Source organism: Phaethon aethereus, assembly GCF_964289735.1.
Source record: "Phaethon aethereus genome assembly, chromosome: 2".
Classification (NCBI taxonomy): domain Eukaryota; kingdom Metazoa; phylum Chordata; class Aves; order Phaethontiformes; family Phaethontidae; genus Phaethon; species Phaethon aethereus.
In genome coordinates, this window is record NC_138582.1 from 147,618,175 (window position 1) to 147,634,020 (window position 15,846).

Consider the following 15,846-nt stretch of genomic DNA (forward strand, 5'->3'; position numbering starts at 1 on the left):
CAAAATTCCCCACAAAACAAGGTAAGACAATAGCAAGTTCTGTAAGGAATTTTTAGCAGCTGAGTTTGAGAGAGAAGACAGATGCACAGCAATTTTGCAAGAGAAGGTGGTGAAGGACCACAGTGACCAAAATTATTTTCAAGAAACTTTTCTCAAGATGACAAATTCCCCCAGCATTCATGCAAGTAAACAATCACCTTTTCTACCCTGGGACCTCCTCTCTCACCCTCCTCTCTAAGGGGTCTGTAGGAATAATCACTTTGCTAACACAAAGCTTTCAATAATTTCAAATGTCCTGTAAGGTATTCGCTTCCCCATGTAATTCCCCTAATCCCATGGGGTATATCAAGCTTTAAACAGGTCTGCTAAAGGCTTGTTGGTTTGAGGAAACTGAAACAGTGATTTAGCAAGTTCTTATGAGTTTATCACCTCCTTATTCAGAAGGACTTCTTGTATGGTTTCATAGAAGTTTCATAACAGGACACAGTTTATGCTACCAACTATGCACACAGTAACTAAATGCAAATTCATACACATATAACACGTATGTGTACATTCCCATTTGGACAACTCCATGTGTTATCACCACACAACTCAGCAGCAGTCTTAAGTTATTAATAAATAAACATGCTGAGCAAAGGCGGCAAAACCACGCACCTACAGGCAAGTTGCTAATAGTGGAATTTTGGCATTTTACACAAGTTTCTATACTGAGGCTTTTCCCACAAATCTTTACGCTATAGTAACCTGAAATTTCACGCTTTCTGTTTGGACAAAGAAATTCTGAAAGAAAGCCTAACCAAACTGCTGCAGGGATTTTAGCATAACAACATTTAAAGGCAGTTCCAGTAGATCACTACTTAAACCACTCCACCATGCTCAGGAAGAAAACCAGGCATCAAGTAGGATACAGAAGTAACTATTCTGTTCTTAAAACTTCTATGCTTTTACTCTGAATCTTTAAAAATATGTAAAAATAACCAAAATTAATGTATAAAAGCAGTCCAAATACAGTATTCAATATATATAAAATAGCAGTATAGACAATAGGAAGTCAGGCAAAATATTCACAGCAGGTGCTGATAGTTGCCGCGATTTTTTTCAGCCTTGTAGATTATTTAGCTGTTTGCGCTCTTCCAGCCATTTTTAAAGTATCATGAGATTCCACTGCAGCAAAGACTTATTAAAGGCACTGCTTGCAAACGGCAATTCTCTCAAGACAAAGGCAGTATCAATTTATGCATATTAACCAGAGTTTTAAGTGTCAAAGTATTAAACTGCACAGAATCACAGAATCATTTAGGTTGGAAAAGACCCTTAAGATCATTGAGTCCACCAACACTGCCAAGTCCACCACAAAACCACATCCCTAAGCACCACATCTACACAGCATACATCATCCTCAAACTCTTAATCACCATGAGGCAAAAATGATCCTGCTACAAATATTCAAAACTGGGAAAAGGAAAAGAAATGGAGATAAAAGCATTTGCTATAGAAAGGAGTTAAAAAGGAAGGAAATATGATTAAGTTTTAATGAAAAAAGCATACAAATTTCAAAACAATGTGAAAAAATGCTGCACAAGATTACTGAGTGCTGTCCTGCTCTTGGTCAGACAGGAGGAACTCTTTCTAGAAGTTAAGAGATCTTAAAAGACAGCAATTTATTTTATCCCAGGCAGACTGAATTTCTACCGTAGCACTCTCGTTCCTCAGAATGCGAACATCGTAACTAGTGCCGGCCAACTCTAGCTGCCGTACTGCAGGGTTTGAAAGTAGAACTTTTCTTAATGATCACAATGAGTGCAATGAAGATTACGAGTTTTCCTCTACATGTTTAGTGTCAGGTTGTTTAACCAAAAGAAGAATATCACTATTAAAACTTATTTATCTGCTAGTAGAGCAAAATAAGTTTGGCGTATAAAAACTTACAGACAAAAAATAAGAATGAAGTCTTCACAGAGCAAAAATAAGAAATGAAGAATTGGTGGAGAGGTACAGATGGCAAATAGGGATATTAGTGACATTTACAAGTTTCACAAAATATTCAAGAACAAAATGCAAAATTAGTGTTTTCTGTTATTTACGCACATATAAAAAAGGGAACTACTGAACTCTTTGGGCCTTGACTGGGAAATATTTTAATGTGTTACCAAAAGTTCACATAAAAATAATGTAATGTGATATATAAGCTTCTGTATAAAATGCTGGTCTGTAGTAAAACTTACTGAACTGGAATAGCCTAGGTACAAACAGAATTTATTCTGTTGCTTCTGTGCCTGAGAATGAACCGCTGGCAAGAAACACCAACTGAAAACCAGAATGACCTGAATGCCTGTAAACCACGACTCAAAGCCTAGATTTTACGAAGAATATTACCTGATAACTTATAAGCATAACTTATATGGAACAAAATCCATAATATATAATAAGAATAACACCAAAGATAACGAAGTATGCAGTTCTATTTTTAAATAAAATTCAATAAAATACTGTTCTATCTGTTTTGTAGCTGTGATGATTTAAGGATGATACAAAATAAGGTTTGCAGACAATATGTTAAGCCATTTAATACAGGAGTAAAAGCAAGGACATTCCAAAGAGGGAAGAGGAAAAGTACAAGAGATGAAAGGGTCTACTATAGACAGAAGACAAAAAAGAAGAAAATACGATCAAGTTTGAGTGAAAACAAGCAAACACACACACACAACAAGCTGTTAACTCCTTTTCTTCCTGAAAGCCAAAAAGAAGATAAAAACAATGGCTTCTAAATGTAATCTCAAGAAGGTAGTTAGTACATGGAGAATACAGTGGATCTTAGTAAGAGATTGTATGATTATTTCTTGAATTAAAAAGCAGTGTGTGAGATATGGCTGAATATGGTATCCTGGAATAACATGGTGAGACTGCAGAGTGCAGAAAGTTTTGTGTAGAGTAGGGAGAATATGCAAGAATTGATTATCAGAGCAGGGGGTTAAACTGATTTATGGTACATCACCTAATCTAGGCATGAAAAAATTCTTGGTTGTCTGAAACCCTGTGAACTTCTCCCTTCCCCCCCACTAACTGGTATCTTCTCTACCTACAATCATTTCCATCTCTTTATAATCATGTTAGCAAAAAGTAGCAGAAGCTCTCTTTTGTGATCTGCAGAACGAAAACAATTATTTTTCTCCTGCTCTCAATATTTGTGCCCTAAGCAGTCCTCCCACCAACAAATATTTTTATAAGATAACTTCATATTGCGTTTAAAGTTCTGAAAAACATTAAAAAAAATCAAGAAATACTGAAGAGATGGCAGGCAGAGACAGAATATTTCTAATTCCTTTGGAAGTAATTGCTGAATTGCTATTTTCGTACTGAAAATTGGTAAGGCAAACCCAGCAAAACCCATGTTGAGATTTATTACAGGAGAGAGGGATTGGTGATGCTGGAGAAAAAAATTGCTTTTAAAATGATCAAATATCCTTTGTATTACTTCACAGCATAGTTTTTTCCATGATGCACATACGTAAGAGAAGTATAATATACACTGTCTCCCCATGTTAGCCTAGGATACCCTGTTGAAGTTATGACCTTTAAATTGTGGGGGTTTTTTTCTTAATGTAAAAAAAAAAAAAAGAAAAATGCCATACAAATTCAAAATACTACTGCAGCTAATAACTTGTTAGGAAAAACAAAAAGCAAAAGAGATGAGAACATAATCTTAATACTAGAATATATCATTAAAAACTAACAAATATTTGGCTTACATTTATATTTTTTGTTCTCTACATCAGGAACTGCTATTTAAATTAAGCTTCTCTTAGAAAACAATGAAAATTATTCAGTGAAAACGTCCTGCTAATGAGTTCCTGCCTATTACAAAAGAATACTGATGATTCATTAACTAATCAATACAAACATAATCCCAAATTCGGAATAAGTGTCTGCTTGAAGTGCAGATACTTCGGATATGCTCTGTCCAGGCCTCCAAATTTACTTACTTTTATTCAAGAATAACAGCAACAGACAAAGTATTAACATCATGTTTATACAACTATTCCCTGAAATGTCACTGCATGCTTCTGACTTTCAGTCCTTTAATTGTGTATTTAAGAAGTAGGGAGAAGTGGGATGAGTAAAGTCTTCCAATAATAAACATCCTTCTCCACTAGTGTTCACTGGCCCTGTCTTTGTCAGGTACTCTCCAGAATATTTACTTGCTGATTTCCCTAACTTATATTATTTTGAGATGTTTTTTTCATGATTTATTATTTGGAGATGATTTACTAAGCATAAGCAGAATATCATTATGTATGGTACACACATAATAATAAAATGCAGTTGACAAATTACTGCTCATTTCCATCCCTGGTCCACAGTATGTTGCCCTTTCAGTTGTTCTGGTACAATCATGTAGGAGCCACTCTCAAAGTGGATCATCAAAACGGTCAATTTACAACTCTTTTTTTTTTAAAGAAGTTTTTTTTTAAAAAAAAATTTAATTTAATTCATAAGCTAACCCCACAAACAGTTCTGAGTGCACTAGCATCACTTTTGGCAGCTCAGCTACCTCTCAAAAGGATATGAAATTACTTTTAATAAACACATTATGTGTCTTCACTTATGCATCTTGAAACTGTGACCTGACGTGATTTGCTTGTTCATAGTGTGGGATAGGGACAAAAAGACAGCCTGTACATGGGGTTCCTGCACAAAAAATGGAAATGATATACAAAGGTGACTACCTTTGGTCACTGACTATATGGTAACTATAACACCTCTGAGAATTTAAAAATAAATAAGTAAATAAAAATCAATCTCAAGTTTAGTCCAAGTTAATATAAAAAAGCCGTATCTTGGTAACCACATAAAATTTCTGGTCTCATTTCAGCTAGCTGGGATTTTCAGTTTCCCCAGATTCATGCTATCTGAAGCCTATTCTGATAAACTAATTCACACAGATTTTTTGTTTAATAAACAAAAAGTCAGTTCTGTTTCCAATTATACCTATGAAAAACCAGTAATTTCTTACCTCCAAGTTTAATTTCTCCAAATCCAGAAAATGCCAGTCCAGTTGGCAATTTGCCCTCCTACCAGCAGATGAAGACAGGAAATAAACCAAACAGACTAATTCCCTAAGAAAGGGAATTATATCAGATGAGTGCTCCAGTTCAAGAACTACCTGAGTAGTGAAAAGTAAAAGTGAAAATAAAAGCTTAAAAAAAAAATAAAAACATTTGAATAAGAAAGAACAAGCTTTAAAAACCTTTATTTAGGACAGGAAATATGGAATGCAAACTCAAACTGATAGCATACATGAATATAACTAAAATCTGTAAGAGCAACTCTAAAATAAAAGGGAACTCTCAAATGGTCAGTACTGTAGCAAGACAGTGAGTTGTCTGGACTGGTATGTCATTGGACTTTGAGAAATTAGATTAGCAGGTATGAAAATGAGTTACTTACCAGTAGACTTTGATGCTGCAATATATCACCCCTCTCAGGTTTGTGCCCTGTGCACAGACACAGTATTCCCCAAATTTGATGCCAGAGCAGTTAGATCCCAGCAGACTTTCTAATGGCAGCCGCTGCAGTGGAAAAAAGCAGGCATGTCCTACTGCACCACGTTTTCTCACTCTTTCTGACTGGCCAACAGACCTTCGGGTGTAACAGCAACAGTACTATTTGTGCCACAGAACAAATGCCTGTGAAGCTTCTTCAGCAATGTTTTTAGTCCTCCTTTATTAGCTCCTGGAGATCTTGTGATATATCCTCCAGTAATAAAATTACTGTCATCAATTTTATACAGCCTTTGATCTCCTTTACCTTTGGAGTAACTTGGATAAGTTTATATTGGCAGAAGTACTGGCAACTTGACTCTTGAGTAGTCTTCATTACAGTGGAAATTTTATTTCTGAATACAGACATCCAAAATGGATCAAAGCATACTACAATATGTTAACTTTGCATGTGCTCATTAAAATACTACTGCAGCACATGACTGACATCTCTTCATGTCCTTGGACAAACAACCAGGCTGATTCCTTTGAGGAGGATAACAGGCACAACACAACCAGTTTCCCCAGATAGTAGGTCTTGACTGAAAATACAAAAAATACTGAACGTGACTAGCAACCAAACTATTAAAAAAGTAAAGAGCAGCTTTTAATTCTGCTCTTCAACTACCAGATCCTTTCTGCTGGAAGATGGAGGACTCTTAGAAAACAACTTTTTTTTGACAGATTATCAAATTTGTCTTTAGTAATATTCTCTCAAAAAGAGCTTGTCATTCAAGGGGTTTTTTTTTTTCCATGCCAGTCATGTAAATACAAACTATCTGTCTATAGCTGAACTCCTTTTAAAAGAGCATTTCTATGTGGGTGGGGAGCAGGGAAGGGGGAAATATTAAATCAAGATCTTCCTTCAGAACAGATCAGTAAAACTTCAGCAAAATCAGTGATCTTCCCAATAATTTTTTTGCCATTTTAACATGCTTCCCTTGAATTCAGTAAAAACAGCAATACCAACCACAAAATGGTTGGGTAAAATTTGGGTTGACAGAATAACTGCTTTTTTAAACTTCCACTCATGTCTTAAGCCAGCAAGAATTTCAGCAGAGATATCCAATATTATAAATGTAAGATGGATACTGTAAGTATTTGCCAAAACCAGCATATAAGCTCCTTCAGTATGCTGTGTTTCTAATTTCAAAAAAGTGAATATGGGAACGTTGACTTACTTTGAAGGATAGAAGACCATGTTGGTTTAAAAAAAAAAAAAATAGAAAAAAAAAATGCAGCAAGCCATGAGCAATGTTAAGTTCTCCCTGGTAGCTGAATGGGAATTAATACCACTAGAAGACTACGCAAACAGTAAGACAGATCTTCAAAGTCTAAAGTGACTGCAGAATGAAAAAAATGCAGGGCAAAAATCTGATCCAAAGGGACAAGGGGGAAAAAACTCCAAACAAAACCCCCCACACACGGAGAGAAGAACAGTAAGAAAGCAAGAAATGGGAAGAGAAAACAAGTGGCAAATAAAAGTCTTTGCCAAGTGTAATTTGAGTTATAATTTGGATAACAAAATACTGAAAATTTTATTAAGTGGCTGCATAATAATATCTCAATGACAAACAGAAAAAGCACCAATCTAAATCTCAACCACTTGTTATCCAAATAGAAAGGCAGCTAAAATAAAGGTTTCTTGCTCAGGAAGTCAGGTAACTCACTACACTGTGTTTTCTTGGTTATAACTTCAGACATTTAACTTTTTTGATTTTAAGTCTTTCCAGAAATTATTTATATTGTGTTTTATTTTAATAAAACATTAAGAAAAACAGGACACAAAGTTGTAGCCTTAAAACTGGATTTCGAAGAAAGAAAAACAAGTTGTATCCTATATTTACAAATATAATCCATAATTTAAAAAACCCAAACAACCCAAAACATTCCTGTGACCGTGTGTACGCACACTGACTACAACTCATCTTTCTTTTGGTAAACTATTTGTATTTTAGAGAAACTTTTAATTTTGTTTTGAAAGTATAAAATGGATTTTTCTATTCCTTTTTACTGGATGAAACTTAATTCTCAATCTGATTTATTTAAACTTATAAATATAGCCAAATGAAATTTAGGATAATTTAAATTTCCATTTCTTTTGTCTAAAGAATCTTAGAGAGATTGATACGGTATATCAATGATAAAGTAATATCTCTGCACATACAGAACTAGCCTCTCCTCACCATTCTAACCTGGCACTATTCTTCTACCCTCACAAAAATGTTGTATTTTTATTATTTGTCATTTAAAGCCCATTTAGTTTGGTATTGAACTTCATGTAACTTGCATTAAATATATTAGAAGAATGTAAAAATAACTTTTGTTCAACTCTTCTAATTTATGTATAAACACTATCAAATTTTTTTTTTATAGCTTTTCCCGTCGGTATCTTCCGTAATATAGAAGCAAATCTACAGTAAATTTATATGAGGGTTAAGAAATAAAGCAAGAAAAAGTGGGACTCTCAGAAGCAAATGGTAATGCAAGTTCATTTATCTAAATAAGTAAAACATGAAGAGATCAAATTCAGTCTCTATGATAGTACTGCAGGAGGTGATGATCATGCACCGTGATTGACTTTACTTACCCTATTTTTTAGCTGATGTTCTCTATTCCCTCGATTCACAGTGAGTATCAAGTTATTCAAACCCTTCTATGAAACCAAAGCCTCATGTTCACCTGTTCTAGACATGAGATACTGATCTTCTGCCACAGTTCAGGTAAGTTCAGGTACTATTAACAGAGGAAGAAACTCCACAATCCACACAATATGCTTTCCTACTGGGAATGCTCGTCATTTGCAACTCATTGCACTGAGGCCCTAAAAGGTTCAATAGTTCTCATTATTGTTTCGAAAGGCTTTACTTCCCCTGGTCCCAACCTTGCAATTCTACATTGGATAAAAATTCTGGAATTTGGAATGCATGAAGTGCTAACCCAAGCTTTCTTGCTTGCTACTTTTATGCAATGCCTTTATCTATGGCAGTGTAGCTATGGGAGAAAAGAGGAAGGATGCCACTATAAAAACAGATTTTAGCATTACACACTAGAGACACAGAGAAGGGGACACATTGCCATGCTAATGTCATTATGTATGCAAAATAGTCAAAGGAACCCATGATTCTTGAACCGACAAAGGAGACACAGCACCCCCACCCCCCAAAAAAAAGGAAAAGGAAAAGAGAGAGGAGAGACTCCCTACAAAGTTAAGAATTTTTCACTTTGGAGTCAGCCAGCATTTTGCTGTAAATATACCAACACTTCTTGTCCTTGAAGACACCAATAACTTCAAAAGCTTTCAACTTTTTTTTAAAAAAAGGTTTATTTTAATATAAACTTTTTAAATCCCTCTTTCAAAAGTTCAGAATGAGAAATTAAAATATGAGGGTTTAAAAATAAAACCCTCCCTATCTGCTGCATCTTGTAGAGTAAGTGCTTTTCTCCAGGCTGCTATCAATCCAGAAACTTTTCACTTCCTGCTGTGCAGTAAACCCATGCAATTCTTCTGGATTCTAGGAATAGCGTGTTCTCTGTCATGTCGGAGGCTTGGCTGCAATTTTTTTTAATTCCACATATTTCTTTGCTGTGCCTCACTCTGTATGCTCTACTCTGAATTGCAGAAGTCTGTCTGTCTATGTACTATGCCCAGCTGAACTTTTCCTATCATACTTTTAAGAAAAAAGGAAACTCCCATGTCTTCACAGGTTTCTGCCTCACTGAAAAAAGAACTTTCCTACTTGCTGTCTATCCACACCTTTGTAAAACAGGAGTACAATATTGCAGCATACTTAAAAAGACAGAATTCCACAAAAATAAAATCCAAAACTGCATAAACAAAACAGTTTTAACATCTGTCAAAATATGCATTTTTTTTTTTATGCTGTCAAAAAAAAAAAGTACAGACAAGTTGAGAAAACAAGATGCTGAAAACAGACCAGACTTCCATACTAAGGATTTAAAACTGCTGTGGCAAACTTGAGGGAGACAGAGGACATACAGGAAACATTACAAATAAAAGCGTGGCTAATGCGAATTACGGTTTGATAGCAAGGATCCATGAAAGCTTTAAAAGGAAAGAAGGATTAGTATTCTCAGTTTTGACATTCTAGGAAAGAAATTCACCAAGAAGATCAAACATTGAATTTTAATCTCCCAGTTCCTTCCAGTGAGAAAATAAAGCAGTTATTACAAATTGGATTTACTGTACTTATGCAGTTGAAGAATTCAGTTTCTTAAAAAAAAAGTCTTACACAAGGACTATCTGAAAACGAAGGTAAAAGTGCTAAAAAAGTGATCCAGCTTTCCTATTTCTCCAGATGATTTAGCTTTTAAGCAAGGATTACAAAGCCAGGCAACCACATTTAAAGTTTTACTCACAAGGAGACACAAAACACAGGCTAACTTTCAAAGCCTTTGCTCACACCCTTCTGCTTCTGTTTCCTTGGACAAGCTTTTCTCTGCTTCGTCCCTGGCAGCACAGTTACAGCCTACATCCTCTACAACTTTTGTGCGTTCATTGGTGACACTCCCCTGCCTGCTTCCAGGCAGAGTATTTGTGGCAGCACTCTGAAAGTTCTAGTGCATTTACAAACAGAATCTTGACAAAGTGAGGAAAAGCACGCATAACTATCTTCGTAAGGAAGTTTTTTAACCAAATGGGGCATAATCAATCTTTGGAAAGTAATCATCTCTTCTACAAAGAATATAGTAAATCTTCCTTTAAGTATTCCATAATAGATCTGACAGGACAGTATTTGAAACAGAGCGGCTTATTCAGCCTGGACTTAAACATGTATGAATTTACTCTGGCATGCTGCTCCCCCCGGGGCTATTGTGGATATGTTCAGGTGCTGCTGAGAATGAGCTGATGGACTTCTCTGAAAGGCAAGGATGCATTAGCCTGAGCTCAGTGAAGTGCTAACATAAGGAAAAACGGCTCTGTGGACAGTACCCCAACAGTCAATGCCTGGAAAAGAGTGACACATAAGTGACAGGCTGTGTATGACTCAGGAGTGGAAACATATACAGAACATTTACTGTAACGAAGGAGTGTCACTGAAATAAATGGTCTCTCAGGGTTGCAACCAAACTGTCATTTCCTCTCTTTACAAAGACATTTGTATTATCCAGATAGAAACTGCAGTATTGCTGGATCTATCAGACAGCTGTGTTAAAACATTAAGAACAGAGTACAAGCACTGTTTGGGCCTTCAAAAGACTGATCAATTCTGAAGTAACAGCCAAATTAAATAAATCTAGCTTTACGATTTGCTAAAAACATACAAAAAATTCTTAATTATACAGACAAGCTTAATGCAATGTAAGATGTGAGTGTCCCTACAGTTTAATGTGAGTCTTATTTCTGTCATAACCAAAGACAGAATTTCAAACACATTAGAGTTTCCTTGACTTTCCTTTTCTCCACATGCTCCACCACAAAACACCCAAACAAGACTGGGATAAAGGAGGAAACAGCAGAAGGAGATAAAAAAACAGAGCAGTATAAAATATAGCATAGCCACTAAATCCACGAAATACATTTTCAATACATGTGATAAATTAAAAAAAAAAAAAATTAAATTGCACCAGTTGGGACCAAGGGTCTGTAACATCTTACACCAGGGCCACCAGCCTGAAAACCTGAAAAATACCTTAGGAGGAAACTCATGTTGGTAAACATTATGCAAATAATACTGTAATTTCAACAAAAACTCACAGCACAAGAAAAAAATTTTAAAGCATTTAAGTTGAGTTTTTTTAATCTTTCTATAAAGTGCTTTTCTTTTTCCTTATCAGTTTATTTAGAGATATTTTTTTGTTAAAGCGATTAGCTTTGATAACATCAGTGACTCACTATGCAGCAGATGAGTCACTATTCAGGAAATTGATGGAATCTCTTGTAATCATACATCAATATTTAACAATCTATAAATATCAACTTCAGATGCAGAATCTGAACTTTAAAGTAACAAAGATAGCAGAGTTTGCCTTAGACACAGGTAGTGTGTAAGCCAAAAGAAAGACTAAGAATCACCCTGAGGGGAAAAAAGCCTGTTGAAACTGAGATAGAGTTTTAATTCAAGGATGTTGTGGGGCACATGGTTCCAGATTTTGCCCAGTCACTTTTTTTGACTGAGCTAATTAGTCCTTCAAGGCAAGTCTCCAAAGTGGGGCATGTAGGACAATCCTTTGGGGATGGAAAGAAAATACTTTTTGTACTGTTAATAGATGAAAACAACAAAAAAAAGTGTTTAATTCATCTTTATCTCATCCTTTTTAATTTTTATCTTCATGTGTGTTTGGTGATGTACATAATATATTAGTACAGTAGTACATGTATATAATTTATAAATAAATAAATAAACCTATATTAGGGGGTGTGCTCAGAATTTTTTTACTGATGGTGTGCACAATCAAATGTCTCTCTGCTCCAAGAGACATTCAACACTTCCTTGCAGGACCTTAAAGGAGGAAGAAATGGCTGCCTCTGTGAGTTTTGAATACTACAGGATATGGTTCCTTGATGATTTGGGATCCCTCTCCAATCACATTTTGAATGTTATGGAATCCAAACTGTTTTCTTCAGTTAGGAATGCCATGGATCACAGGCTTCTCTTGGCTGTCCTCCTGTTATTTTTAAACACTTTAAGACCTTAAGAACTGCCCCACGCTCACTATAAAAATACACTTTCTATAGAAGAGTAGAGCCAAAAGCACTGTTCCCTAATGTTCAACTACAAGTCCTAGGCAAAAACACGTCCCAGTGACAGCAAACACTTCTGAAGAAAGCAAATCAAAGCTAGAATATGCCTCATCATTATTACAATTAACACATATCACTAGGCAATCACTTCATCTGGAGATGCTGAAAGTGTGGTAAAAGAGCAAGCTGTTCTTAGAATAGAACAGAAAGGTTCCAGTTTGAAAAGACTTAAAACAATCATCTAGTCCAACTGCAAGATCACTTCAGGGCTGACCAAAAGTTAATGCATGTTATTAAGGGCATTGTCCAAATGCCTCCTGAACACTGACAGGCGTGGGGCATCGATCACCTCTCTAGGAAGCCTGTTCCAGTGTTTGACTACCCTCTTGGTACAGAAATGTTTCCTAATGTCCAGTCTGAACCTTCTTCTTGATCTGCTGTGCATTAGTTTAAACATGTCTGACTGATGATCAGGTGGTCTATTGCAGTTTCACTTTTCTAGCTTGATTTGCCATCAGACAACTGCGAGCAAAGTGAGATGTCCAATCCCCAGATGGGTGGGCATATTACTAAGAAAACCGATTACGTTGAAAGACAAAAAAAAAATGTTACTCTTTTGTGAATAACTAATTTGATACATTTTCAGCTTCACTGTTTTAGCGATATTGGTCTTCACAAGATCCGTGAAATTGCTTTTAAATAAATTGAAAATTGTTCATTGTAGTTTGGATACTCAAACGTGTGAGACAAAGTTAAAAATACTGAAAACTGTAGAGCATTAAGTTTTTCACAGCAGCTGTAAAACAAAAATTACTTCCAAGTTTCTCCAATCGTCTATCTCCACATTTATTTCATGCTTTACAGAAAAACTGCCTTATTAAATGTGAATATGGAAAAGTTTCTCTGTAGGTAACATAATTTATAACCTGAAGGCCTTGTTGATCGCTAGGTGTTATCTGTTTTCCAAGTCAGCAACAATAACAACATATACATAAAGTCAGATCTCTATTCCCCACTCCCCCTTTTTTTTGAAGAGGAAAAGAGGCAGGCAGGCAGACTCAGATTCTGCCCAAATCCATTGAGAACATACATAAAACATTTTGACATACATGCCTGTGAAATACCTTTTTGGAAACAAAAACAAATACTTACTCAACAGAAGTTTAAAGCAGTAGAACTTGCTACCTTAACAACAACCGCGAGTGGAATAGAAAACCATCATTAAAAAGAAAATAGAGAATGTTTATTTATAATAGTTTCCATTACACAGCAAATGATCATAAATCAGATCTCAAAGTGTTTTACAAACAGTAATGTAATATGCCTTGGGCAGGATTACAATCCCAACTTGCTCTTAGCTGCTGGTAAAGAATTCCAAAAGATTACAGTATACATTCAGACTGCAAAATGCTACTAATGGTAGGGGAACAAAACACTAAGATTTGGAATTCCATGAACACCATTCTAAAACAGCTGGGCCATAAAAAGCAATTGGCCAAAACTCATGCCTCATTACAGACACATTAGTGATACAACATATTCTGCTGCCAGGTCACCCTTGGTCAGAATAACAAAAAAAAAAAAAAAAAAAAAGACCTCCCCCCTCAACCCCCAAAAAAACCCAGAAAAACAAGTATGAAAGAATGATTAAAAGATGGCAGTTAGAACTGGTGTGCAGCATCAGAAACCTGATGCTAGGAATATTTCTTCCCTTCCCCGTCCCCAGTTAGGAACTATGAGTTCCTAACACACTTCAAGAAGAGTTCATCTGACAGGCATGCTACACTCACAGCAAATACCTCGCTCTCAAAAAAACTAGTGTAGTCCAGGCTCCTGACTGCAGTATCTCATAAACAGCTATACAACAACACAGTGTCAGGATACAACAGAAACTGCTCCACAATTTGAGCCTTTACATAAGCAAGATAGCAAACAAAATCAACCCCCAAAGACTGAGGTCTTTAGAACAATCTGACTGCATATAGCTTAGCTAAAAATTACCAGCAGGTCTTAACATTCAAAACCTCCTCCCCAGGCCCCCCCCTCCCCCAAATAATCAGGGAGGCCAAAGAAGTATAATATGAATCATTAGCTATATCAGTAAGCTCAGAAAAGAACTCAAGAATAGATATCTCTTAAAACCTTACAGGCAATTGCAAGGTGGGGGAAGACTTGGAAAAATGTCTTTTTTCTTCCTTAACTCTGAAATTGGCATGAATAAAATGCAAATGCTGTATTCCTGAGGATTTTCATAAAACCCATTTAAGGCGCTGACAATAAAAAGATCTACCACAAGACAGAGAGGGGAAAGAGTAAAAAAGCAACAAAAGCTTTGTTTACAAGCTAGAAGAATTTTTTACTGCATAGAAAAGACCCTTCTGGGTGGTGTCTCTGTGAGACGTTAGGCAGAGCGAACCAAAGTAACCCAATACTATCTTTGTATCCTGTTCATTCTGGATTGTTTCGAAGGCCGTAGATGACTTCTATTTTACTTCAGCGCCCAGACACATACAAATTATTCCAGTTATAAGGTAGAATAACTTATCTTGTATTTTATGAACAGAATGGAACAAACAATTACTGCAGATGCATACTATAGGAGTCTTGTGGCAATTTGTCATCACACAGTGATGATCCATCTATCTGGGTCTTTAAACATTACCAGGGAATGTCTCTGCAAAACGATAGTACCTCCCTACCCAAAAGACAGGACTGGGGGGATAAACTATGTACAGATCATAAAATATTTGAATATTTATCATGTTAGGAGTCATATATGCCACTGAAAAAAAATTAAGCCTTTTCCTGTTGTTTTAGCATTTTGCCTCACACTGAAGAGTGACTAGCAAACTGTTTCATCAGTTTGAATATTTTTAGGACTACCAGATGAACTTTTACTGTGTCTGAGCCCCACACAAATAAAATAGAATCTATACAAAGAAAATAAATATTTCTTTATCCTCTCCTGTCTAACATTTTAAAAACAGTGTTCAAAAGGAAGCTGCTTCCAGTACATTTTTTAAAAGGGTAGGCTTAAAGCTGGAAGTAAGAACATTTTATAAAAATGTGTTAAAAATTTAAGCAAGTTTGCTATAAGCTATTTCAGATCTAAAAAAAAAAAAAAAATCCCAGAATTATTCTGTCTTGAACTACTGCAGTTTTTAGGGGAGCCATTTCTGAACATAAGACTTTTCAGGAAAAAAACAGCTAAAATACATCAATTTCATAAAGAAGTTTGACTCATTTCCAGAGGACCAGATGTTCTTCCTACTGTATAGTTAAATAAATTAAATAAATTAAGTAATACTGCTCTAACAACATTTCTCCATTATACTAACTTACAACTGGTCTTGCAGTTCCACAATGATATATTCCAGCTGTTCCTTCTCCGTTTTATGGGCTAGATCCATATCTTCAATTCTTTGTAACAGCAGTTTATTCTGTGAGACAGATTCAGATAGCTGGTTTTCTCTGAGTCGTACCAATTCTTCAAGGTAACCCTGGAAATAAGTGTTAGAAAGCCTTAAGGAGCATATAAAAAAATTTTCATTATGTATGTTCCCATTTTTGGGGATGTATACAGTTCTACTTTGGCTT

The 15,846-nt window shown here is 35.7% G+C and overlaps 1 protein-coding gene across 7 annotated transcripts in view; it reads right to left on the bottom strand.

Annotated features, from left to right (window-relative positions):
• Positions 1–15,846, bottom strand: part of RUNDC3B (RUN domain containing 3B) — a 54,066-nt gene that overhangs the window by 6,369 nt on the left and 31,851 nt on the right. For all 7 annotated transcript variants that reach the window (XM_081996862.1, XM_081996858.1, XM_081996861.1 and 4 more), the window contains exon 8: positions 15,592–15,749. In XM_081996862.1, the coding sequence (XP_081852988.1) occupies positions 15,592–15,749 (158 nt within the window). The remainder of the gene's footprint in view (positions 1–15,591; positions 15,750–15,846) is intronic.